The 27,467-nt window shown below is 37.8% G+C and overlaps 1 protein-coding gene across 4 annotated transcripts; it reads left to right on the top strand.

The window, feature by feature from the left end:
• The first annotated feature begins 1,429 nt into the window (after positions 1-1,429).
• On the top strand, positions 1,430-19,654 carry cyldl (cylindromatosis (turban tumor syndrome), like). Of its 4 annotated transcripts, none has more exons than XM_051706312.1 (16): positions 1,430-2,495; positions 2,621-2,878; positions 4,085-4,166; positions 4,507-4,548; positions 4,695-4,873; positions 5,051-5,201; positions 5,399-5,540; positions 5,747-5,857; positions 6,290-6,381; positions 6,902-6,968; positions 9,896-10,046; positions 10,286-10,394; positions 10,516-10,634; positions 10,898-11,123; positions 11,237-11,328; positions 19,367-19,654. In XM_051706312.1, the coding sequence occupies exons 1-16, from the start codon at positions 2,046-2,048 to the stop codon at positions 19,385-19,387; spliced, it is 2,292 nt and encodes a 763-aa protein (XP_051562272.1). In that variant the 5' UTR covers positions 1,430-2,045; the 3' UTR covers positions 19,388-19,654. The 4 variants fall into 4 exon arrangements, with proteins under 4 accessions (XP_051562272.1, XP_051562271.1, XP_051562269.1 ...); XM_051706311.1 differs by lacking the exon at positions 19,367-19,654 and adding an exon at positions 16,731-16,784; XM_051706309.1 differs by lacking the exon at positions 19,367-19,654 and having other exon boundaries at positions 1,430-1,668; positions 1,863-2,495; positions 11,237-12,068.
• The last annotated feature ends 7,813 nt before the right edge of the window (positions 19,655-27,467 follow it).

The following is a 27,467-nucleotide window of genomic DNA, read 5'->3' as shown; positions in this document are numbered from 1 at the left end:
ATCACTGAGGAACTCACATGGTCCATCCACACTGAAGTTGTTGTGAAGAAGGCTCATCAGCGCCTCTTCTTCCTGAGACGGCTGAGGAAGTTTGGAATGAACCGCCACATCCTCACACGGTTCTACACCTGCACTGTGGAGAGCATCCTGACTGGCTGTATCTCCGTCTGGTACGGCAATAGCACCGCCCACAACCGCAAAGCACTGCAAAGAGTGGTGCGAACTGCCAGACACATCATCAGAGGTGAGCTTCCCTCCCTCCAGGAAATATATACAAGGCGGTGTGTGAAAAAAGCTCGGAGGATCATCAGAGACTCCAGCCACCCGAGCCATGGGCTGTTCTCACTGCTACCATCAGGTAGGCGGTATCGCAGCATCAGGACCCGCACCAGCCGACTCCATGATAGCTTCTTCCCCCGAGCAATCAGACTTTTGAACTCTTGATCTCCCACGATCAAAATACATCAGCACTGCACTTTATTACCTTACTCTTATATCTCACACCGGACTGTCATAAATTATATTATTATTATTATATTATGTTCTCTCTTAACAACTGACTATCAACCGACAGCCTGAATGTCAATACAGTACAATACTGTACATTCTATATATATATATGGGAAGGGATATTAGTGGGGGTTAAATGTTGATTCGTTGTATATGTGTTGGGTTTTTCTTTGTTGTATGTGTGTGTGTATATATATATATATATATATATGAATCAATAAACAAATTATAAATGAATAAGAATGAAATTCCAGCTTTAAAATTTTTAAAGAACCAAAATACTGGCCCACATACATATTTTATTAAAAGTTAAATGAGGGACACATGTGATGACTTTGCCATAACTTTTTATTAGCACTTATTCTGCAATACAAATTAACTTTATTATTTTATTTGGCCTGCATTGTAGTGGGCATCTTCTAATATGCCTCTTGCTGCTGTTGGAGAAAGAAAGTATCTGTCTCTCTCTCCTTCTGCCCCTGTGAGCGAGTTTTATCCAATTAATCTAGCTGCCAATGTATTGAAACCCTTACAATATTCCTCCTATTTCTTACGTTCTGTCTCTGATAAGACAGTATGGTTCATATTTGCTGTGAATGACACTGAGCTATGCTCAAGCTATTAAGCTGCATTCGATTCTCGAACATCGCGTTAATAAAATAAATTAAAAAAAAAAATAAATAATATATATATATATATATATATATATATATATATATATATATATATATATATATATATATATATATATATATACTTTACACCGACCAGTTTCTCTCACCTCGCTCAACGACAACATCCTCATGTTACCCCCTCCTCCTAAATCGTTTCACTGTTTGCAAGTTTGAACTGCCCCTTCTGTAGGAGCTATTCGGTATTTAGGGGTGGAGCAACATATGTCGCTCCGCCCCAACGTGTCGCACTTCCTCAACGTCCAAACGGCAATCTTGGTTTGGAGCGACGACTGGTAATAAGAAATTTTAGTCTTTACTGGAAAATAGTTTCCTCAACACACCAGAACTGCATTACTAACGTCTGACAATAACTTTATCACATATAACTTTAAGTGTATTCTTTTATTCCTTATTTGGAAATTTGCATTATACGACAATTTCGTTTTGGGAAACAGAAATCGAAAGTAGTAACTAGCAACTGACGGTAAGTAGAAATCTCTGCGTGCTATATGTTAGGTCAGATGTTTGCGCAATTCACAATGAGATTGTAATGTTGCTACTGAGTTGTTGTTAACTTAAGCTACTGTAACTGTATCTGCCGTATAGTTTGACAGGTCAAACTGTCAATAAACTATCATGGGATAATATTACTAACTATTGACTGTTTAATCATTACAGAGTGTCTACACAACTCTTCCTGTCTACCAGTGTTATTTTGTTTTGTTTACTTGGAAACATTTAAATAACTTACGGATAAACATGCAATGCTCAGAGGAAGTGAATAACTATTAAAGGGAGATTCCAGTGCTTTAGGCCCATCCCCGCATAGTACTTCAATTTTCCAAGTGACAGTTTTGAGAAATGACTTCAGCCGACAACAACGAGTACTTCATTATACATGCAAAACCACCCTCATCACATGGCTACCTAAATGTTGGTGAAATATGCTTCATTTCAAAGGAACGATATGATGCATTGAAAAAAAGAAATGACACAAACATTGTACCTATAATTTGTATGGGCTCAATGTTAGATTCACACCTTAATGCAAGCCTTCTGCACCCATTGACCCGCAGGTCAGCAGAATTACTGCTGGCTCTTGAAACCAACGAGGAGCGAATAATAGCACTGAAAGACCCTGAGGCTTTACAGAATGCTTTGGATCTGTCTGAAGGTAGTCAGGTATATGTGGAACATAATGGGCAGTTGCTCAAAGGTGTGATTCGATACATTGGCAGTATCACATCGCCTTCCTTTCACTTTCAACATTCATGTCCTATAGTAGGAGTGTTCTTTGGGGTGGAACTGCTGGTGAGTAGCTTGTATGTGTAAATCAGAATGTGTTTGTACTTGTGTAGAAGAGAGAATGGAGATTAAGAAATAGAAACAATCCTCTTAAGATTAATATGACAGTCCAAAATGTTCTGCTTTCTCAGGGTGAAGATAAAGGGAAAGGCCTGAATGAGGGCTCCTACCACTTCAAAACCTACTTCAATTGTTCCAAAAACTCAGGGATTTTTGCCCCTTTTACAAGAGTCAAACCTATGGATCCTAAACCTTTAGTTCCCCTGTCCAAGACATCTACTGAGCCACTCATGGTTGGAGACAGAGTGACCTTTATTGATGAACGTGAATATGTCCACCATGGCATGGTTATGAACATAAACGACAAAAAAATGGTTCTCATATCCACTGTGAGTCATGACTGCTTGCTATGGTATTGACAAGTTTAGTTAAAACACTCTCCTTAGATCTAAGCACACATCTAGGGATGCACCGATAGGAAAAATATTTGGCCGATACTGATTTAAACAAAAAAACCTATCCTATTGGCCTATATTGATACCAATATTTTGCCACTTATCTTATTTTGTCATTAGATCACTGTTTTACTTAGGAAAATGTACAAAGAGGTACAAAAGCTCCTTTACTGTTCTAAAAACAAATAACTGTAATTAAACATGGATCGGATCTGTTAGAAACATGACAGGCCAAAATTTTCAAGGGAGCCGCAATGAAAGAAAATGAGAAGATGAAAAGATAAAGAAAGTACAAAAAAGAACAAAATATAACAACATGATGATTGATATGAAATTTTTCTGTTTTGTACTTCTAAAGCATTTTTGCACTCCAGTTTTTGCAGTTCAAAATAACAGAACTCACATTTCACATGTATGTACTGTTTATAATAGATTATTACAAATTCATACTATGCATATGTTGTGCAATTCTATGGAAATGTCAACCACACCATGGAAAAATAAAAAGTTTTAACCAAAGGAACAAAACCCCCTTTTAAATTCTGTATTATAGTGGCATAATGGATTATGCCGTTTAGACCGCTAGAGAGCGCCGCTTGCTTGCACAGCGCTGACTGAAGCACTGAATGCAGACTATATTTTAAAATGCATGCTTAGTAATCGCAATTGCATATTGCAATTTCAGTCTTAATTCAGTCAATCGTGCAGCATTAATTGATAGACCAATTTCTCAGAAGTCAAAGTCTGCTGGTTTCAAAGTGTTTTAGATGGTTTCCCTCAGTGGCGGATTTAGGCATGGGCGACATGGGCAGTTGCCCAGGGCGGCATCTTGCGGGGGGGTGGCATGAGGCACCCACACAGGCTGTTGTTATTTCTGGATTGTGCAATGAAAGTTTCGCAAAGTGTTTTACTAATTAATTATAAATAAACCAATGTTTTTTTCATATCAGCGTCATATCATGCTTTTAAACCATATGCAGATTGTTTTAATTTTGTCAATAATTGACCAATAAATATCAGCAGCCGATACATAGGTGCATCCCTACAAAAATCACAAACTGGATTGGTGAGATGAAAGAATATCACCTGAATGTTGGAATAAAAAATAAAGTCGCAACATAAATGTATGTCTGTTTTCAGGATAGGGATGAAGATGGGAAGCAGGGGGGAGAGATAACAGTTCCGTTAGATTGTGTCATTAAAGAGGAGCTGTTAAATAAAGGTAACATAAGCATCTGTTACTGCAGGTTTTCATGCAGGATACACTCACTGTGTTGTTCTGTGTTATTGGGGAAATTAGTGTTAAAGCATTAGTTAACCCAAAAATTTTAATTCTGTTGTCAGTTACTCACCCTCATCTCGTCCCAAACCTGTATGACTTCCTTTCTTCCATAGAACTCAAAGAGAGATGTTAGACAGAAAGATGCAATGTAAGTAAATAAGAAAGCCATGCAGGTTTGGTTTGGAATGCCATGAGGGTGAGTAATAGACAGAATTTAGATTTTTAGATGCAATGAAAGTAAATATTGACAGACTGTAAGTCCTCCTTTTGTGTTCCACAGTAGAAAAAAAGTCATGCGGGTTTGGTTTGGAATGCCATGAGGGTGAGTAATAGACAGAATTTAGATTTTTGGGTGAACTGTCACTTTATTTGGGCATGGGCACTCGTAAAGACAATAAATTCAATCCTGTCAGTATAGTTGATGTTGATTTCATAAATCTTTGTCCTTATGCTGTTTTTTGAGAACAGATGAATGTGAAAAAATGGACACTTCTCAGGGCCCAGAGATGGGGAATGTTACTGATTCTGCAGAAATTACTGTTGGCTCCCTTGTGCAGGTGATTCTGGGTAAAGGACCTGCTTATGGAACTGTCCGTTGGATTGGATTTCTCCCAGATTTCCCTGAGATGCGTGCTGGACTGGAACTGGTATATTCATTATATTGGCATATATTATCATTATATACAGTCATTATAAGCACATGTTCTGATCTTTCAGGAATCCCTTTAGCTCTTTCACAGCTCTGAAAATGAAATGAAACTACAAGCATCATGATATGTGCAGTCACCATGTGTTACACTAATACAAAAAAAAAAAACTTTTAGGAGGATGCCTGTGGAGTGAATGATGGAACATTTAAAAAAAAGCGCTACTTCTCCTGTCCTCCAAAATGTGGATTATTTGTGAAACTGGCATCCTGTCAGCCTGATGACCGTTTCTCTGGTGCAAAGGAGAAAGTGTTTAATGGACATTCTGGTAAGGACCTGTCTTGGTTATCGTGGTCCATGGATTTTGTGGAGTTCCAGTATAGAGTGTTATTCAGTTCTCATAAGGACTGCACTGGAAGATTGTGGTCATGAATAATATTATAATGTTGCCACCTAGTGGAAGGCAGATCTGTAACAGTTGCATTTTACAGTACCTGTGTGCCCCACTTTTTTTCTCTGTAACAGATCATGATGAGGCATTAGCATCTTTGGAACAGGAGAATGTACCACCTGTTAGATCAGAAGATGTGTCAAAGAGATTGGTTGGCCGTATGAAGGGAATTCAGGGTCACTGCAACTCCTGTTATATGGACTCTGCCCTGTTCAGGTTAGAACTCAACTCAGTTCAAGCTAAAATGCTAGGGATGAACTTTTGTCATATACTGCGTACTGTAGGTATGAATCTTATGTGAATCATCTCAATAGCAATTGCCAAAATAGAAGCATTAAGTAAATAGAAGTAAACAAATTAACCAAAATTGAAATATCTTTAAATATATTAATTTCTCAATAAAAAAAATATATATCTTTCAGTTTGTTTTCCTGTTCATCAGTCCTGGATTCTCTGCTTTTTAAGTCCATACAACGTGCAGACCACCCTATTCAAAGCACTCTTCTGAAGGACATCGTCAACCCTCTCCGCAGGTCAGCTTATGGCTTAAAGGGATAGTTCTCCCAAAAATGAAAATTCTGTCATCATGTACTCACTCTCATGTTGTTCCAAAAATGTGAATTTACTTCATGAAATTTCATTCCATAGAGCACAACAGGAGATGTTACAGTAGACAGAATGACAGCCTTGGTTACAATTCAGTTTCATTGTATGGACAAAAAAGAATGCAAAGAAAGTGGCTGGGGTTTGGGACAACATAAGTATGAGTAATTGATAACAGAATTTTCATTTTTGATTACACTATCCCTTTAAGTACAGGAGTACTTTCCTTTGTAAAATTAAATTTTGAAAGCAGTTTCAGTCACCCACATAGCATATAAAATATATGTGTTTTCACAGTCAGCTGTTTGGATAATGCAAAATTTTTGTATATATTTGTAAGAATATTTTTCCTCATTTTACAGAGAAGGTTTTGTACCAGAGAGGAGTGTGATGAAGCTTCGGCAGCTACTGCAAAAACGAGGCCACTGCCCCACTTACACCACAGATGAGAAGGGTACGCTGTTGTCTTGATGTCATAATGGTATTCAGCTTGTTTAATTATGTCAGGTTTTAAACAGAAAATGAATTGTTCACTAAAAAATTATGTTTCTCTTATCATTTACTCACCCTTATGCTGTCTCAAATGTATGACTTTCTTTTGCAGAGCACAAGTGAAGATATTTTGATGGAGAAATGTTTGGTGTTATTTTCACATCATATCTTTATCAAAATTTATTTGTTTGTGTTCCACAGAAGAAAGAAAGCCATTTGAGTTTGAGATGGTATAAGGGTGAGTAAATGTAGAGAGAATTATAATTTTTGGGTGAACTATTCCTTTAAGATAAAGTTTTCCTCTATTTATGTCTGCATCAAAACACAGATCCAAAACATTACACAGCTGTTCCTACAAAGTGTTTACATCTCATTATCTATGAAAGATCTCTTGGTCGTTTGAAATAATTGCTCCACCCAACACTAAATTAATAATAAATAAAAAAAAGCTTTTATGCAGTATTTTTCATGATTGTGTGCAGATCCCGAGGAGTTCCTCTCTCTCATCATGCAAGAGGTTCTGTCGCTAGATCCTCCACTCAAACTGAGGTAGAACACCTTTTCAGTGTCTGTCCTTCATACTTTTCTAATGCAAAAAAATATGGTAGCTCAAGCTTTTTAAGGTAATACTGGGATCAACAATAAGGACTTTTCTGTGGTCTGCTCAGGCCAGAAGATTTGTCCTTTGCCAATATTTTCACTGGCCTCATTGAAAAAACAAACATATTTTGTGTGTCAGAAAGAAATATATATATATATATATATATATATATATATATATATATATATATATATATAATATATACACACACACACACACACACACACACACACTACCGGTCAAAAGTTTTGAAACACTTACTCATTCTTTATTATAATTATTTTTCATATTTTAGAATAATAGTAAAGTCATCAAAACTATGGAATAACATAAATGGAACTATGGGAATTATGTATTTTAGCATCTTCAAAGTAGCCAGCCTTTGCCTAGAATTTGCAGACATGTACTCTTGACATTTTCTTAACCAACTTCTTGAGGTATCACCCTGGTATGCTTTTTAAACAGTATTGAAGGAGTTCTCATCTATGTTGGGCACTTATTGGCTGCTTTTCTTTATTATTTGGTCAAAGTAATCAATTTCAAAACCTTTTTTTTTATTTTTATTAAACTTTAGTTTATAATGAAATAAATTAATATGGTGGCACAATTATATTTTTGTCTACAAAACTAATTTCAAACATTTAAGCATATACCTTCAGATCAAAAGATTTTTAAGATCATGAGAAACATTTCAGTCAAGTGTTTCAAAACTTTTGACCGGTAGTGTACACCGATCAGCCACAACGTTAAAACCACCTGCCTAATATTGTGCTGCCAAAACAGCTATTCTTCTCACCACAATTGTTCAGAGCGGTTATCTGAGTTACCGTAGACTTTGTCAGTTCGAACCAGTCTGGCCATTCTCTGTTGACCTCTCTCATCAACAAGGCATTTCCATCCACAGAACTGCCACTTATTGGATGTTTTTTGTTTTTGGCTCCATTCAGAGTAAATTCTAGAGACTGTTGTGTGTGAAAATCCCAGGAGATCAGCAGTTACAGAAATATTCAAACCAGCCCGTCTGGCACCAACAATCATGCCACGGTCCAAATCACTGAAATAATTTTTTTTCCCTATTCTGGTGGTTGATGTAAACATCAACTGAAGCACCTGACCCATATCTGCATGATATTATACACTCCACTGCTGCCACACGATTGGCTGATTATATAATCGCAAGGATGATTGTTGGTGCCAGACGGGCTGGTTTGAGTATTTCTGTAACTGCTGATCTCCTGTGATTTTCACACACAACAGTCTCTAGAGTTTATTCAGAATGGTGCCAAATACAAAAAAACATCAGTGAGCGGCAGTTCTGTGGACGGAAATGCCTTGTTGATGAGAGAGGTCAACAGAGAATGGCCAGACTGGTTCGAACTGACAAAGTCTACAGTAATTCAGATAACCGCTCTGTACAATTGTAGTGAGAAGAATAGCATCTCAGAATGCTACTCTGAGATGCGGGTTGGCGCTGTTTTGGCAGCATGAGGGGGAGCTTCACAATATTAGTCAGGTGGTTTTAACTTTGTGGCTGATCTGTGTATATTAATAGTAAAAAAAAAAGGTTTATTAGGTTTTTATTAACAAATTATAATTTACTATAATTTATCATTTTAATTAGATAATTATAACGATAATTTTAATACTGGCCATTCTTATTGTTAGTCCCGTCTAGTTTTTAAAGTGATAGTTCACCCAAAAATGGAAATTCTTTCATCATTTACCCACCCTTATGCCATCCCAGATGTGTATGACTTACTTCTTCTGCAAAACAAGATTTATAGAAGAATTTCTCAGCTCTGTTGGTCCACACAATGCTAGTAAATGATGATCAGACCTTTTGAAGCTTCAAAAAGCAGATAAAGTCAGCATAAACAGACTCTTCTGAAGTGATCCGGTTGGTTTTGGGTGAGAACAGACCAAAATGTAACTCCTTTATCACTGTGCATCTTGACAGCAGTCTCCTTGGTGATCTTGATTTCAAGCTTGATTACACTTCCTGTAGTGACATCTGACATGCGTCAAGCACTATGAAGTGTAATCGAGCTTGAAATCATGATCGCCAAGGAGACTGCTGTCATGATGTACAGTGGAAAGGAGTTATATTTTGGTCTGTTCTCACCCAAAACCAACTGGATCGCTTTAGAAGACATTGATTAAACCAGTGGAGTCTTAAGGATTACATTTATACTGACTTAATACATTTTTGGAACTTCAAAGGCCTGATCACCATTCACTTGCATTGTGAGGACCTACAGAGCTGAGCAATTCTTCAAGAAAAGGTGGTCTGGGGTATGGTTCATGTGAACTCTGGTACTGTTCGCTGCTGATATGAACGCAATCGTACAAAATTGCGGAAATGAACCACTTCTGATGATGGATAATTAGCGTTTCTGCATTTCTCATACCTTGTCTCCAAATAAATCACCTTCAGAAACAGCTCACATTCTTCAGATCTCTTGCAACGCATCCACGGGCTCACGACATACAAATGTGATATTCATCACATCACTGCACATTCATTGCATCCGCAGGAGACAAACACAAGTGTTTTCTGTGCATGGCAAGTTTTCGTGGTAAATTCAAAGAGACAAACTTTAATACTTCACTTAACACAGTGACGTCTACTTGAGTTGTTACCTAGTTACAGTGGTAAACAGCTGCCGCTTGTACTCACGTTGATGACGTAATTGGACCGTGGTTCGGACCCAAATAATATGATGTGAACAGAGACCAATGGGAAAGGGAGGAAACGAATTTGGGTTCGGTCCAAGCAATCGAACCAAGTGTGAAAGCACCCTTAGATTGATATGAGGGTGAGTAAATTAAGATAAAATTAATATAATTTCATTTTCAACACTTTTTCTGCCTTCAGGAGCCAGTTAGGTAATAAAAAAGACCAAGGCAAAGTACAAAGCTGTTACTTCTACCAAATCTTTATGGATTACAACCATCCATTAGTCCTGCCAACTGTTCAACAGCTACTGGAACATTCCTTTCACAGCAACAGTCTCAAACTATCAGAGGTACAATTCTCTGTGTATGTTTTGTGTTTTTTGTCTGTGAGGTTCTACTTTTAGTTCTGCATTTGCTTGTGCTCATTCTGTTGAAAGTCTACATTTGATCTGCAGATGGTGCTGTTTATCTCTGCTTAAAATTTTCTGGAGTAAATTGTGGCCCAAACTGTACAAATAACCTGTGTGTATTTCTTGACATCTCATTGCAACTGATTTATTTATTTATGTTTTATTCTTTATGCCTCCAGGTGCCTGCCTGTTTGATTCTTACCATGCCTCGCTCAGGGAAGAGTTTCAAAATGTTTCCAAAAATCATTCCTTCTACAGAACTGGATATCACTAGTCTTCTTTCTGATGGTAGCTTGGCTTAAAATCGAATCTAAATAGCAACATGTCAGGATGTTCCCAGCATTGCGTTTTCCTGTTTCTGCTCTATGGTTATCTAATGTGTGGATCTTTACATACATTTGTTTATTAGGTCCTCAGCAGTGTGTGTTGTGTGGTCAGTTGGCAAATGAGGAGTGTGCTGATTGCTTCAGAGATCAAGTTTTTAGTGATACCGGGTTCAAATACTTCTGTGTGAAATGTTCTGCTCAGGTAGGGACCCAAGCATACATTCTGCATTTATCTGCATACTCTTGACATTTAGATTTATAATTTGTAATTGCAATTAGAGGCACAACCTGACTGTTTATGCAAAGTAGGATATGTTAATTATAGTGCAGATCTTTTCTCTTTGATGTAATTAAAATATGATATTATATTATTACTTTTAACCCTTCAGGATATCTGAAGGCAACCCACAACACATGCCTCACAGAAAATTTAATTTATGTATTTTATATACCTATCGCACTCAGGTTCACTCTCATCAGGAGCGTCGATGTCACAAACCTAGCAGCCTGCATCTTCCTCAGGGATACACTTACTCACAGAGTTCAGGGTCTGATACACGCACTCCTCCACGGGAGAAACTAGAGCTGTTTGCTGTGCTGTGCATAGAGACCAGTCACTATGTGTCTTTTGTTAAATACGGACCACAAGATACTGACTGGATCTTCTTTGATAGTATGGCTGACAGGATTGGTAAGTGAATGTGTGTGGAATATGTGCTTGGTTTAGATTTTTGTAGGACTGTAAGCTTCATTCTGTCAAAGTGTTAGAATGCACAAGTGAGTCGTGCACTTACCTGTTTGTAGGTGAAAAAGATGGCTACAATATCCCAGAGGTGCAGGCATGTCCTGAGGTTGGGAAGTATCTACATATGCCTCTGGCTCAGCTAGCAAATCAGGTACCTCGAGAGATGGATGGTGTGGCGAAGCGACTCTTCTGTGACGGTTACATGTACCTTTACCAGAGTCATAGTATGTCTCTTTATAGATGATAAATCAATGCTGAAGACAGACATGCACATAAAATAAATAAGAAATCGCTATCTGAATATCAAAGACTAGATCTGCTTAGTAATGGGTTGTGATAATTACATCATAAAACTAAATGCTTCTGCTCCACATTTCAGCATTTATTCAGTTTCCAAACATTTATACTTTCTGTTGGAATCAATTTCCCTGGACAATAATGCCTGAGTGGGTGGAACATGCTAAATCAGGATGATGATATTCCTTAACTGATTTAGACTTGAATAAAATTAGTTAAATCCAAACGCCTTATATGTATATAAAAACAGCAAAAAAACAAAATTGCTTCTCTTTTATTATCTTATCAGAATGGAAGGAGGTTTTCTGTTTTTTATTTTCTTCAGATGCCATCACTGAACTGTGAGCAAATCTACTGTAGCTAGCTGCCCTAATTATTGTATGTTGAAAGGGGGTCAAGACATTTTTAAGTTTATATAGTACATTTAATCATGAAAGGTTAAATAGTTGGAAATAAAAAAAACTACTGTAAAAGAAGTTTCTTTAAAACATTGATGTTGATGACTTAAAGGAATAGTTCACCCAAAAATGTAAATTCTCTCATCATTTATTCACCCTCATACCATCCCAGATGTGTATGACTTTTTTCTTCTGCTGAACACAAACAAATATTTTTAGAAGAATATCTGAGATCTGTAGGTCCATACAATGCAAGTGAATGGTGACCAGAACCCCAAAAGCTCCAGAAAGGAGATAAAGTCAGCATAAAAGTAATCCATCAGACTCCACTGGTTTAATCAATGTCTTCTGTAGTGATCCAGTTGGTTTTTGGGGAAAATAGACCAAAACCCCTTTTTCACTGTACATCTTGCCATTGCAGTCTCTAGACACAATCATAATTTCAAGCTCGATTACATTTTCTAGCATTTAACGCATGCATAGAGTGATACATTGTGCTATAGGAAGAGTAATCAAGCTTGAAATCATGATCATGAAATCATGGTTTTGGTCTGTTCTCACCGAAAACCAACTGGATCGCTTCAAAAGACATTGAATAAACAAATGGAGTCTTATGGATTACTTTTATGCTGACTTTACCTCCTTTTTGGAGTTCTAGTCACCATTCACTTGCATTGTATGGACGTACAGAGCTGAGATATTCTTCTAAAAATCTTCATTTGTGATTAGCAGAAGAAAGAAAGTCATACACATCTGGGATGGCATGAGGGTGAGTAAATGATGAGAGAATTTTCATTTTTGGGTGAACTAACCCTTTAAAGCTTGCAGAACTAATATCCAGTTGATTTTTGTTTTTAAGGACCATTCATTAATTCTGTATGGTTCTCTCTGGCTCCTGAAAAACATTATGAACCACATGTCATGACAGTGTCATAAATCATCTGTCAAAATGTTTTGATTTATTTCACTAGACATTCATTATACATGCTCTCTCTTTTGAAAATTGGTTGTTTTTCTAGTGCATTTACATCCAAAGAGAAAGATTAACCAAAAAATAAATATGTCTTGACAGTGACACTTACGTGGAACAACATCCTCTACTTCCTCTATTTCTCTCTGCCTCAGTGTGTGCTTGTGTGGGAGCCACATAGATCTAATTGATCTAAGCTAATTGCATTCCTTCCTTTACCAAACATGGATAAACCTGGATGAGTTTTTGCTTGTTTGTGTCATTCTTGTCATTCATGTCTTTTACAATATCATAATCCCTTCTGTGAACCTTTACAGGAATTGTAGTTGTTTAAACAGCAGAAGAGGCAGAAAGGGATCAAAACAGAGAATGACGTCCTTATATACTGAATAAGTAAAGGTGGTTTTGGATGAAGTTGTGCTGTGATAAAGCTAAAACACTTGGGTTTAGTTATGCCATAAGGAACAAGCTTCACTGTAAACATGTACATCAAGTTGAAATTTTTATTTTATTCCCTTAAATAAATAAATGACTTCCCAACTTTATCATTTTGGTGCTTAAATCTTTTTTTTTTTCTTGTTTTTTCAAACAGGATTTCAGGCATTAGCACACACACAGGAAAGTTCCAAAGACTGAATGTCTATCACTGATAGATTTTATAAAAACAAAGATGTTTTAAAGATTCTTTGCCTTCAATCTGCAAAAGGATAGTTCACCCCAAAATGAAATTTCTGTCATCATTTACTCTCATGTCCTTCTAAACCCATATGACTTGCTTTCTTCCATGAAACAGTGACTAAAAAAAAGCAACAAATGATCATGAACTGATCCATACGACTTCTGCACTGTATTAAAGGAATAGTTGAGTAAACAGTTACTTTAATAATCTTTAGAGCTGTCAAAATTAATGTGTTAACGCATGTGATTGATTAAAAAAAAAAAATATATATATATATATATATATATATATATATATATATAAAACAATTAACACATTTACTGTTAATAAAGCATAAACCAGCAAAAACACTGGTGAGACTAGAGCGGAACCATTGCGATGTGTCCGCACGCAGTCATTACACTGACACACTCACCACAATAAAAACACAACAGTGATGGGAAAGGACCTTTTAACGCTATTTGTATGTGCAAAGCAAGACTTGTGACAGAAAGCAAGTACTTTGCAGCCCCTGTAAGGTGCAATTAAATTACCACAGAAGCAGGTCAAGTCTTAACAATCATGAAAACACAGAATGAAACGTTGTCTGCACCGCTTTTCATTTGGAGATCAAAGTGGCGCTTGGCGCTGTCATTGACATCTTTACACGAATCATGAATGCGGCTGCATGATTGCTGTAGCAAAGCAAATAGCCACAGTCTGCCAGCTGATTAATATTGTGGAGGATGAGAGTTTACGAGATTTATGGAGGGGATTAGTTATTTATAATAGTGAAACTCCCACTTTTAGTGTTACTTGAATTGATGCTATTTTAGTGCATTTCTATCTTTATACTGTGGAAGACTTTGTTTAGAAACTTTTAATAAAGCATTATATTGTCACATATTTTTTTTTTCTTCCTAAAAATGGAAATAAATGCATTTTGACAAGAAAAAAAAATATATAGAGTCAAATTTCAGCACTTTTAAAATCTGCGATTAATTATGAGAAATTACGTGATTAATCCCATTTTAAAATAAATAATCAACTGACAGCACTAATAGGTTTTAATTGTTTTGTCTGGCACTTACAAACTAAATCCCTTTCTGTCCTCTCAAAGCACCCACTTTCTCTTTCGTATTCTCTCTCTTTCAATTAGAAACCATTTCCTTTTTCTTTTATGCTGTATCCATGTGTCATGGTGAGCTCTCTTATCTCTTTCCTTGCTGTAGAACAAAGTGAATGCATGAATACACAGCCAACACATGCTATATTCACAAAGCACTGTCAAAGGCAGAGAGGAGAGCAGACCTGTGATCAGCAAGCAGGGCTTTACAGGCACAGGAAATGTACTAATGCTTGATTCTAAATCAGTAAGTGCTGCCTGCATGATGACTTCATTATGCAGACAGAGCTTAGCACTGTGGATGGAGTCAATGTCAACTGCTTTTACCTGACAAATACATTTAAATCAAATTACGGTTCGTTAAATAGAATTACCTGTGTCAATAATACCAGGAATAATCATTTAAAAATTTCTCCATCTTTGATAATAAAGCTCCATGCTTTTTACGGAGAAAACAGTTGGTCTGAAATGCTGTGGCAGAAATCACCTATTCATGCATCTAAATTGGGTCGTTCCAATCGAGTTGCACTCTCCCAGATTTCCCATATGATTACGTTGCAGTATTTGAAGTCAATAAAGAGCAAAAGTTCCTGAGAACATGAGACAGGGTGAAAAAGTGAAGGGGAGAAGTTTGGGAGAGTCTCGGATCTAAAGAAAAAGGGGGAATGTGGAAACAGGAAGGGAAATGAGCAAGGTGCTTATCACATCAAGAAGTAAAGGTTACTGAATGATGCTAAGTGAAAAGAGATTACCAGGGAAACCACAAAGGTTGTTGGGCTTGGCTATTAGGAGATACTCTGCTCTGCTCTTGACCTCACATGTCTGTTATTACTGATAAACAGAGAGAGAAATAATGGGGCTTACTTAAAGGATCAAAGGAGAAGAAACAAAAGGCTGTCTTCAAACATGTCAGAAAAACTGAGAAGAGTACTTGGAATAGCTAGAACAACCTTAGCACCCTTAACATAATCTTTGTACCCTTAATTTCTATCCTTCAGGCAAGCCAAACATGGAAGATGAAGCATTTAAACATTTGAACTAATAAATGACATCATATTTGGAAAACAAGGATTTTTGCATGGTTATTTGAATTCTGATTTTCCTTTTTCTTAATACTGTCCTTTATGGAAGAAGCTAAAATCCATAGCTGATTTTTGTAATCAAAGTGTATGGTCAGGAAAATTATACAAATATTGCTTTGAAAAACTGGACATATTAATGAAGAAAGTAGACAATGCAATGGAGGTTAGGCCTTCCTTTGCAGAAAAATCAATGTACTCTCTGGATTGGATAGACATTACTTCTGCAAGCTAAAAATTGGGTCACAAAGTTAAACTATATTAAAAAGAGAGAACATTTAAAAAAATATATATATCTACATCATGAAGCTTAATTGTTTAGCAGTTTTTTGATCAATAAAGTGGACAACTGAAGATCTAATATGCGCTGTAATGGTGTACAAATAACTTGCAACACTGTTGTGTGTGTGTGTGTGTATATATATCTATAATCTTTTGAACAAGGACACAGTGAAGAGCTTGCATTCCCTACTAGATTACAAGCCTCACAGAGGCGATAATTAAATTAATTAAGTGGAGCTAGGCAACTTTTTCAACCAATATGTCATCTTTTTTAGTACTGTAGATGGTTGCTTAGTGGGACTTGTCCAAGACTTTATAAAGAATCTAAAAGTATACCTTGAAGAGGGGAAAGCAACTTTCACTAGTTCCAATTGTAGCCCATTTCCTATTCTGAGTAAATGTTTGAAAATATTATTTTCAATCAAAAGTTTAAATTACTTTAGTCAAAACAGACTACATACTTAAAATATGTCAATAAAGCAGGACACTCTACCAGGATTGTTCTGATACACATAATTAATTAGTGGTAAGTTAACGCAAATGGATGACATGAATTTAGTTGGCACGGTTCTTTTAGATTACACAGCATAATTTGAGGATGTTATTGTTTCTCATATTTATCCCTTAAATGGATAATTATCTTTTTGATAGAACATGTTCTTTAATGGATATACACTGATGAAACAAAACCTTATGACCACCTGCCTAATATGCTATTGGTCCTCTGCGTGCTGCCAAAACAGTGCCGGCCCACCGAGGTATGGACTCTACAAGACTCCTGAAGGCATCATGTGGTTTCTGGCACGAAAACATTAGCAACAGATCCTTCAAGTCCCGTAAGTTGTGAGGTGGAGCCACCATGGATCGGACATGTTGGTCCAGCACATCCCACAGATGCTCAATCAGATTGAGATGTGGGGAATTTGGAGGCCAGGGCAATACCTTGAACTCTTCATCATGTTCCTCAAACCATTCCTGAACAGCATGTGCAGTGTGGCAGGGTGCATTATCCTGCTGAAAGAGGCCACTGCCATCAGGGAATACCATTGCCATGAAGGGGTGTACCTGGTCTGCAATGATGTTTAGGTAGGTGGCACGTATCAAATTGATGTTCACATGAATGGCTGGACCCAGGGTTTCACATCAGAACATTGCCCAGAGCATCACACTCCCTCCACAGGCTTGTCTTCCCACAGTGCATTCTGGTGCCATCACTTTCCCAGGTAAACGGCGCACACGTACACGGCCGTCCACATGATGTAAAACAAAACGGGACTCATTGGATCAGGTGGCCATCTTCCACTGCTCCAAGGTTCAGTTATGAAGCTCGTGTACCCATTGTAGGCTCTTTGACGGTGGACAGGGGTCTTCATGGGCACCCTGACCAGTCTGCGGCTACGCAGCCCCATACACAGCAGGATGCGATACACTGTGTGTTGTGACACATTCTTCCCGAAACCATCATTAAAATTATCTGTGACTTGTGCCACAGTAGACCTTCTGTCGGTTCGGACCAGACGGGATAGCCTTCGTTTCCCTCGCATTTTGATGAGCCTTGGGCACCCAACACCCTGTTGCCGGTTTGTGGTTTGTCCCTCCTCGGACCACAAGTGTCCCACAAGTTATTTGGGTCCACTTTTGTTTTCTAAATTATCTGTATTATGTGTTGTTAAAATGTTAATACTGTAAAATACTAAAATTACATTTATAAAAAAAATGTATGTGACTTAAGTGGCCATATACTTTTTGGGGCCACTGTAGTTATGTATGAAGATGAATTAATAATGTGCTTTGCAGCAGTAACATCATAATTTGTTTGTATAACCAATGATGTTCTGTGTTGCTCCATGTCTTTAAAAGGTTACACAGTTTTTTTCCGCATTTTGAGTTCTGCCCAATTATATGTTCAAGTGCAGCTGAGAAATATCATTAAAAAAAAGAGAAGCAATATTAGTTCTTCATTGCTCCTTACATGCTAATGTCTGTGAGATGCACAGAAGATCATCATGGGGTTCTGTGTTGGCAAAATGACATTTAAGAATATCTGTATTCTTTCTCAGGGTTATTTGGAACCACACACTGTTTCATTTACAGTATATGCTGTTGTTAGTCAAGAGTATAAAAATTACCAAGTGAGCATGGGTCATTTAGCCTTACCACGTCTAAATGTATTTATTTAGCTTTTTGTTTCTTTTAAACCTCAAAATGTTAATTTATTCTGAATAACACAATTAAATGTGCTGTAAGCAAAAGCTACCATTGCTTTTCACAACTAGCATCACAGTATCTCTATAAGATCAGTGTAACTGTTTGGTTTTGTGCACATCAAATCCCATGCTTATTTTTCATTAATGTAGATCTCTAGCTGAAAGAAACAGGATCCCTTGAAGGATTTGCCTGTATTTTGCTCAATCAGTTTTTTTCAAATGATTGATTTAATAAATCCTGCTGAAAAACATCCTCAGAACACAATGCTGCCGCCACTATGTGTGATAGTAGGGAATGTGTTACCTAGATGTGGTGTATTTTAAACATAACACTTTACTTTCAGGCTAAAGAGCTCAATTTTAGTTTCAGACCACAAAACTGCCATTTAAAATTTTTGTCATGTGGCTTCTAACACCAGGCATGAAAGAAGGCTGGCCTTTTACAAAAGTGGCTTTTTGCTAGCCACTCTCCAAAAGAAGTCAAATCTGTGAAGTGCATAAGACATGATTGATGTCTGGACAGTTAGTTGCATTTCAAGGGTTTCTCAATTTTGTCTGTCATAGCTGGCCTTTTTGACACTTATGATCTTCTTGTCTTGTTGATCAATTTGGTAGGGTGAACTTATCATAGTAATGTCTATGCTAAATATCATTTATAAACATCCCACTTACATTTATTCAATTTAAAAGTATTCCTGAGAAGTTGATAAGATATTTTAATTAAGCATATGCATTATGTGTGGACGTTGTATTTTGGCTTCACTATATACAATGCCTGATTTAAATTAATTTAAACTGACTGAATAATGTTCAAAAGACTCTAGACTGTCATTTAAGAGTTAAACTTCTGCCACACCGAGTCACATGACAACAGCATGGGGTCGATTTCCTTGAAGCCATCAAAAGTGCCTCTGGTAAGAAATGTAAAGAGCAGGGGTGTAAAGTAATTGAGTAAAAATACATAAGTATAATACTTAAGTATTATTTTTGGGGATTTGTACTTTAGTTGAGTGCATTTTAAGCAGAATACTTGTACTTTTACTTAATTAAATTTCCAAATATTTTTTTTAACTTTTTACTCCTTACAATTTTATTTAAACTTGAAAAATACTCACTATATTTTTGCAGATAAATTTCTTTCATCTTACTAGACTGAATCTGCCTATTCACAGCATCCAATAAACAACAGATGACAGACCAGATTTCAGTCATTTTAAACGAAGTGTCGCATGGCAGCTGTGTGGCACTCCAACCATCTGCAGAGGCGGAATTTTGGATCTGATTTAAGCTTCGGTGTCACAGTCTCCCTCACGTTCTTCAAGGACTCTTATTTTGAACTTTTCCTCCGGACTACATCTCCTATGTTTCACTGCCCTCATCACTTTCATCTGTTCTTCATCCGCACCTGTATTCCATTCCCTCATTTAGCTCCTTGTGTTTAAATACCCTCTAGTTTTGTTCATTCATTTGTCAGTCCTTGAAGTGTTACGTTATAATGTTAAGCTTTATTGTTTGTTCCACTCCAGTGATTGTCATTAAAAGATTTAAAGTATTTACTCCTGCGTCTCCTCTCTTCCACTCCAAGTACCCAGCGTTACATTCGGATACGTTGAAATATTTGTGCAACTAGACCATATATGACCGCCCGACTGAATGTGATGTATTCATTCAAAACTATGAGCACGAAGTGAGAAACACTGATGGTTCCTACGACAGACTGGACAGTTATAAATTCAAAAATGATCATTCACATTACAAATATATGGCCATTCTACAGAATTGGTTCAAAATTAGAGTTAGAAAAATCTTGACATTTTTTTTTCTTTTTCCACAAATTTTGTATGTATGCAAATTGTATAATATCCAAGGTACACATTTCTAGTAATTGTGCAGTTAATTCTCATGTTGTATTTTCAGAAAGTTTTGGAATATTTTTCCTCTCCCCAAATTTGTCACTACCGAAACACAATAATATATAATTTAATAAGAAGGGTTATATTGACCTATTAAGATTTTGTTTACATCTACCTTGTAAATATATTCTTTTGCTATTTTATTAAAATGTTTTCACAGGTAAATCAATAACAATTACAATTTTAACAATATTTTAAGTATAATTTATGAGATTTGTTGTATTTTGAATCCAATCTTTCTATGTAAAAGGCATAAAGCTGATCATACTGATTTCAAAGTTAAGGATTCAATAGTTTGAATATACACTGAACCAAACACTATCATAACATCTTAGTTGATAATTCAATATATTTTATTTTTGACAAAACATCCCATGTTTTGGTCGTGACTGCAAATTTTCGGTAGTGACAGTAATGTTTTGGTAGTGACCACAGCATTTAGATTGCCACGGCTGAATCAGACTGTCAACATTTTATATTAATACAAATAACTATGTTGCACATATGCAGCCAGCCCATATAGCAGACGCACATCTGACAGTAAATATCTGATAAGAACACCTAGCTGAAGAGCTATTCTATACTTTGGGTCTTGAGGAGAGTGCAAGTGAGGTATGCACAGATTGTTCTACCTAAAAAAAAAAACAAACAAAAAAAAACATCTTACAATGTAGACTGTTTCAGAATCACTTTCAGTTTTATTTTCACAGAATGTCCATTTTAATAGACAGTAGGATTATTTTAGTGTACAAAAACAGTCACACTTAACAATGTCAAATAAAATGAATTCCATCTATAGCCTAAAATTACAGTAAATCAAGGAACATGTGTAACCTCCATTCAACTCTTTCATGTTTTATTTGTTCAAATTCTGTGTTTCTTCCTAACTTATTGTCCATTTCTACATCTCAGATAAATAACATGAACAATGTCACCAACATTTTGCTTTTGAGTTATTCAGATAAATCTTCAGAACCACTGAACTTTTGTGTGTGTGTGTGTGTGTGTGTGTGTGTGAGAGTGAGTGAGTGAATGAGTGTGCTTGCATAAAACATTAATTTCAGGATACTTTTTTTCTGTGCTTCTCAGGAGTCTGTTCAACAGTTGAACTTTTCCACTCACTGCTTTGAACACTGCTGGGTTGATTTGGACATGCGATTGTGTGTATGTGTGTGTGTGTGTGTGTGTGTGTGTGTGTGTGTGTGTGTGTGTGTGTGAGAGAGAGAGAGAGAGTGTTATATTTCAGCTGGAATTTAAACCACATCACATTACAGAATTTTAACTCACATACTAAACACTACTAAAACATATTAAAATACTAATGATTTACATAACTGTACTAAAATTTTGTTTATTTCCCCCAAATAAAGGATTAAGTGTTCCCTTTTGTCACTACCAAAACAATGATGTCACAACTGAAACTTCACCATATGTTTTGGTCGTGACTGTTCTGGTAGTGACAATTTTAGGGGCCTTTTACATGACAACGTTTTCAATTAAAAACGGAAAACTTTTTATGCGGTTTGGCTGTTCGTTTACATGACAACGGCGTTTTGGGGCCTGAAAACGCAAACTTTTGAAAACGGGTTTCAAAGTGCAAGTTTTTGAAAACGATGCCATTATCGTCTCCGTGTAAGCATACAAAAACGAGAATTTGTGAAAACGATGACGTCATGTGCACGCGTATTACGTGTTAAATAATGATGGATTGATAGGCATCAATTTGAGATGTATAATTATCAATATGAATACTGGTGTCTGTGCAAATAACAATAATCAACGATTTATTCATTTGGAGTGTTTTGTATGGAGTGTGAACATTGTAAAGTTGGCAGAACCTGCCATTTGAAAATCTTGAAATTAATGTATGGATTCAGATGGGAAAAATTTATATGTATTTTAAATGTTATTTATTTATTTACTTAATTTTATTTGATGTACCTTTACCCTGCAATTAATTCACCAACAGCTTATGTATATAGCCTATAGACAGAGATGTGATTCCATGTACAGTATTCAGTGATATGCTTAGAATGTGAAAACATGAGGCAGTGAAAATGCATGTTAGATCCAGTGTACACAAGACCTCTCTCTCCGTCAGATGTCCATATATCAGAGTTCTGTCTGATATCCAAAACCAGTCAACATCAACAGCTTGTTATGTTAACTTACTCTCCTAGCAGCCCAAGAGTCAGCAGGGGGAATACAGAAGAAGGCAGGAGACGAAGTGATGGTAAAAATGAGCAGAGTTTATTGAATAATCTGTGTTTGTGCTGCTCAAGATTTTGAGTTTATTGACGCTTCTCCAGCAAAGTAATTGTAGTAATAAACTTATCGTCCGTCCAGACAAAATTGCTTGATACTTTCGCCATCTTCATTGTTTGTATTCAGCACTCTGTGAAGAATGCTTATGTGCGCAGGTGCGTAGTGTTTCTTTACAAAGTGACATCGCCACTACTGGCCTGGCATGCATAATACAGCGTTTTTAGTCATTTTCGCGGATCCGTGTGAACGGGGATCATTTTGACAATGTTGTTGTCTGTACGCGAAACTTTTCAAAAACGCAAAGGATAAACATTTCCGTTTTTTGTACATCGTTGTCATGTAAATGTACCCTTAGACACCTTTTTGTGGACTTCAGTTCGGCTTTCAACACCATCATCCCAGCTATTCTCCGGACTAAATTACACCAACTCTCTGTTCCCACGTCTATCTGTCAGTGGATTACCAACTTTCTGACAGACAGGCAGCAGCTTGTGAGACAGGGGAAATTCACTTCCAGCACCTGTACAATCAGTGCTGGTGCCCCTCAGGGATGTGTACTCTCCCCACTACACTTCTCCCTCTTCACCAACAACTGCATCACCAAGGACCCCTCTGTCAAGCTCCTGAAATTTGCAGATGACACCACTGTCATCGGCCTCATCCGAGATGACGATGAGTCTGCTACAGAAGGGAGGTTAAACAGCTGGCTGTCTGGTGCAGTCAAAACAACCTGGAGCTGAACATGCTCAGAACAGTGGAGATGATAGTGGACTTTAGGAGGAACACCCCAACACTGACCCCCCTCACCATTCTAAACAGCACTGTGGCAGCAGTGGAGTCATTCAGGTTCCTGGGCACTACCATTTCACAGGACCTGAAGTGGGAGACCCACATTGACTCCATTGCGAAAACGGCCCAGCAGAGGTTGTACTTCCTTCTCCAGTTGAGGAAGTTCAACTTGCCACAGGCGCTGCTGATACAGTTCTACTCAGTGGTCATTGAGTCTGTCCTCTGCACTTCAATAACTGTCTGGTTTGGTTCAGGTATGAAATCAGACATCAGAAGACTACAAAGGACAGTTCATACTGCTGAAAGGATTATTGGGTGCCTCCTGCCCCCCTTCAAGAACTATACACTTCCAGAGTGAGGAAAAAGGCTGGAAAAATCACTCTGGACCCCACTCACCCTGCCCACTACCTTTTTGAACTGTTGCCTTCTGGCCGATGCTTCAGAGCTCTGAGCACCAGAACAGTCAGGCACAGGAAAAGTTTTTTCCCCCAGGCTATCCATCTCATGATTATCAAAGATAGTTATTAATTATTAAAATCAATAGAACATTGATGAGAATCAATGTTAGCTTTTTTAAATCCTTTAAACCAACAGTTATCAAAGATAATCGTTAATTGTTAACATCAATGAAACATTAATTAAAATTAATACTAGCTTATTGATCATTCAAATTCAATCATCAAAGATAATTATCAATTATCAAAAATCAATAGAATATTAATAAGGATTAACATTGATGGGGCACCACCCTGAAATCAGGGACTAATAACCAAATAGTAAAACAGTCTCAATATTAGATTGTTTTCTTAGGAAAATCGACATCCGAAGAATATTGATTTTCGGGAAAAAAAAACAATGAATGAAGGTTTGAATCCGAGCACTGACATCCCTTCAGCATAACACAGGTGTATGCAAAACAAACCAAAACACTTCTCTTTGTAATATGAACAAAGTTTATTTATGCAGTAATATCAATTTATAATTAATACAATGCAGTCAATAAACTTCCGACTTACAACTACAAACTAAACATTGATATGATTAGATATGGAAATAAAAGAATTCTATAACACATAAGGTGTGTGTGTGTCAGTGTGTGTGTAAGGAGGGACGCGCACAAAATAGCGGACGTGACTCTCGTGGAGAGTATGTCACGCGAGACTTCCGGCCAGGGAATATGACCGCGAAAGGGGGCGGAGATGGCGTCTACCAGTTACCACGTTTATCCGCTTGTATGATAGCTTAGGGACAAAGCTGGGCTTTAGCATTTAAGCTATCTACGAGCCAAAATATGTGCCAGAATGTTTGTGAGGGGTTGCGTGCCTGCGTGTGTGTGTGTGTGTGTGTGTGTGTGTGTGTGTAATTAGTATGAGAGAGAGAGAGAAGTGACAGCCCTAAAGCTGATTTCGCGATCGTGGGTGAGAAAGCAGCTGTTTAGTTCATCGCTCAGAGACGCGGTGGACGGCTCGTAAACAGTCCCGCGTTATTTGACTCTTTAATAGATGAACTCAGTTGCTGTCTCACCCGCGTTGGTGAAATTACACAACAATCCAATTTGGTTGGTCCACAATACAGTAAAACAAACTTGTGATAATTAATACCCTGAGTATTAATAATGAGCGGACATGGCGGTCCGTAAACTGTACATGCAAAAACCTTGAAACACAAGAATAACACACTATAATATTCTATCTCTGCCCAGACATAAACCTCTTACTTGAATCGCATGAGGACACAGGTAGAATGTGTTTTCCTCCGTCCTTTAACTCTGACCCGGTTCCTTGAGGCTCGGGTGATGACGGGAGGCTGTTTCCTCGCTCTGTCGGTGGGCGGTACGGCTGTTAAATCTCGGCGGGCTGGCGGAGAACTCAGAAATGTCGACTTGATTGAAGATGGAAGAGAAATCTTTAATCTCTTCACTTCTGTAGGCCAACGGATGAAGATGCGAATTGCTCGGCGGTCTCCTTCGGATCTGTTAGAGTGTTCGGTTGAACACAGAGTAATCGTCCAGTGAGATGGAGATTGTATGGCTACAGTTTCAAGTCGGACATTACTTCCTTGTGCCACGAGGTTGCACCTGAGAGCAGCAAAAAGAGCTACGTCTATATTCAGTGAACAAAGTCACTGGAAGTAAATTCTGGAAGCATTTTAGAGGTATTTCAACTCCTGATGATGTCATGTTTGAGGGACGTTCTGTTGTGTGCCTCATTCAATAGGAGTTGAGAGTTCGATCCTTTAGTGAGCAAGGCTTCATGGATTTGTAGTCTGTTTTGGACTCCCTTTGTTTGATTTTGGCGCAATTTTTATCAGTAAAATTTACGACATGGAATGTGTGGGGGCTGAGTTAGGTTTTACGACTTGTGTTAGGCCTGCCTTTGTCTTCTATCTGAATACATGAGGCCCAACATTCCCCCCTTTGTTCTGAAGAGTTGGTTGTTGTCCTGCATCTTTAGAGCAACTGAAGGGCCGAACAGTTCTTGTCGGTTCACAGTAAACTGTGGGTTACGCCATCCATGTATTCCTGATAGGAAAGAGAAATGGTTGCACAGTCCATACAGTTCATTAGAGTTCACAGAGGCTTTATCGTCTGGACAGAGATTGAGGCACATCTAGGCATAGAACTTCTAGCTAAATCTAAAACTACATTCATCACACATAAACATTTCAAGTTATTGGAAGGCACAGCATTAACCATAACACAATCCTTTGTTGTTCTTTGGTCATAACACAAAATCAAAGTAGAACCTGACATTGGTTACTAGGAACAAAATGTTAGAGGAAAGGAGGGTTAAAGGTTAAAAGGCTTATCCTTGGAAATGATTGGGGTTAACCTGTGGGATGGGCTCAGACTGGTGTGTAAAACGCGGCTGTATGAGAAGTGAGTCCAGTCTGGCCTGTAGGTGTTGAATGTACCTGTACATGGCGTGTGCAATAATTGCGATGATGATCCAACCACTAAGGAGGAGCCAGAGGGCATAGGGTGTTCTCGGTAAGATGACGATCTGCTTATGTGACTATGAAATATAATGGTCAAGCCAGTCGGTTTGAGACTGAAGTTCACTAATTCCATCCCTTCAGCCTGAAGCTGCTGTTGAAGGGTGTCATCAATGGTGAGGCTGTGACCTCTAAATGCGTCCATGATCTCAATTTCTGTGTCATTTTTGTTGACGTTGAGATGATGGAGGACAATATCGTCAGTGTGCATGGTGGCTCCTTGGGGAACCGTTAAGAACACCGTTTGGTTTGGTAGCCTTAGTTTAGTGGCTGTATCATGGCAGTCGTATGACTTCGGTGGCTGGTGTGTTAACGAGCCAGCGACTGCCTGCTCGCTCTACCTTTGTCTCTGTTCCTTCATCTTTGATGGACATGCTACCATGACACTTGTTCAGGGAGGTAGTTAGTCACCTCTCTAACAAAGGGGTTGCATTTGGACAAACCCAATGAATGTTCTTTGTCTTGGTACACATGTTTAGGTTAGAGATAAGGTAGAGCGAGGGGTCCTCATCATAGTAGGCGAGTGTTGGTGGTGTTTTGAGGTGAATGTGTGTGTTACCTCTCTGAAACCCAACATTAAATACAGATTTTAGTCTATATATATTCTGCCTATGACGGTAGATTGAGGATAAATCCTATTTTGAGGTTCTGAGGATTTACATGGATTGGAATTTCAATGCAAAACTATATGCCATGTGTATCTGTGAAGGTTGCACAACGGAGATAGTAGCAGATCTAAGGATTTGTTCGACAAGGTCTAGGGATACCAGGTAAGCTGGAATCCTTCCACCACTCAGACTGTTGACAGAGGAACTAATTTCCCTGAGGAGATCCTGCATTAGATCTCTAATGATACACGCATAAATTGTTTTCTCTGACAAAGTCCCTAGAGCGTGCAAAGTGTTATTGATAAGAACGGATTGCAAATTTACAGTGACTATAGTACCCTGAAGGGTTTTACCCAGGCCCTGTAATTGTTCTAATTGGAGTCGTCGTCTCTGCTGGATCTTTGGACGATGGCGACGTGTGCATCTGAAACTGGCGAACTGTTTTCTGGACCAAGTGGTCTCGGTATGTCAACCTGAGCCCACATGTGTCCACAACGGCAGTCAATGAGCGGAGCCAATCGGTTCAGTAGGTCCTGGCCAACTAACAGTGGTTCCATTTTAATGGGACATATGTAAACAGGGTCTGTTAGCATCATCCCTTGAAAGGTGTCAATTCAGGCCCGTTTTGTGATAGACAACCTATCTTGCGTGTAGCTTGTGATGCTTATGTTGTAGGTCTCGGTCTATAATGGTTTGCCAAGGGA

The sequence above is a fragment of the Myxocyprinus asiaticus genome, chromosome 9 (genome assembly GCF_019703515.2).
Source record: "Myxocyprinus asiaticus isolate MX2 ecotype Aquarium Trade chromosome 9, UBuf_Myxa_2, whole genome shotgun sequence".
NCBI classification, from domain to species: domain Eukaryota; kingdom Metazoa; phylum Chordata; class Actinopteri; order Cypriniformes; family Catostomidae; genus Myxocyprinus; species Myxocyprinus asiaticus.
Note: the sequence above shows the minus strand (reverse complement) of the source record. Positions and strands in the feature narration are given on the sequence as shown.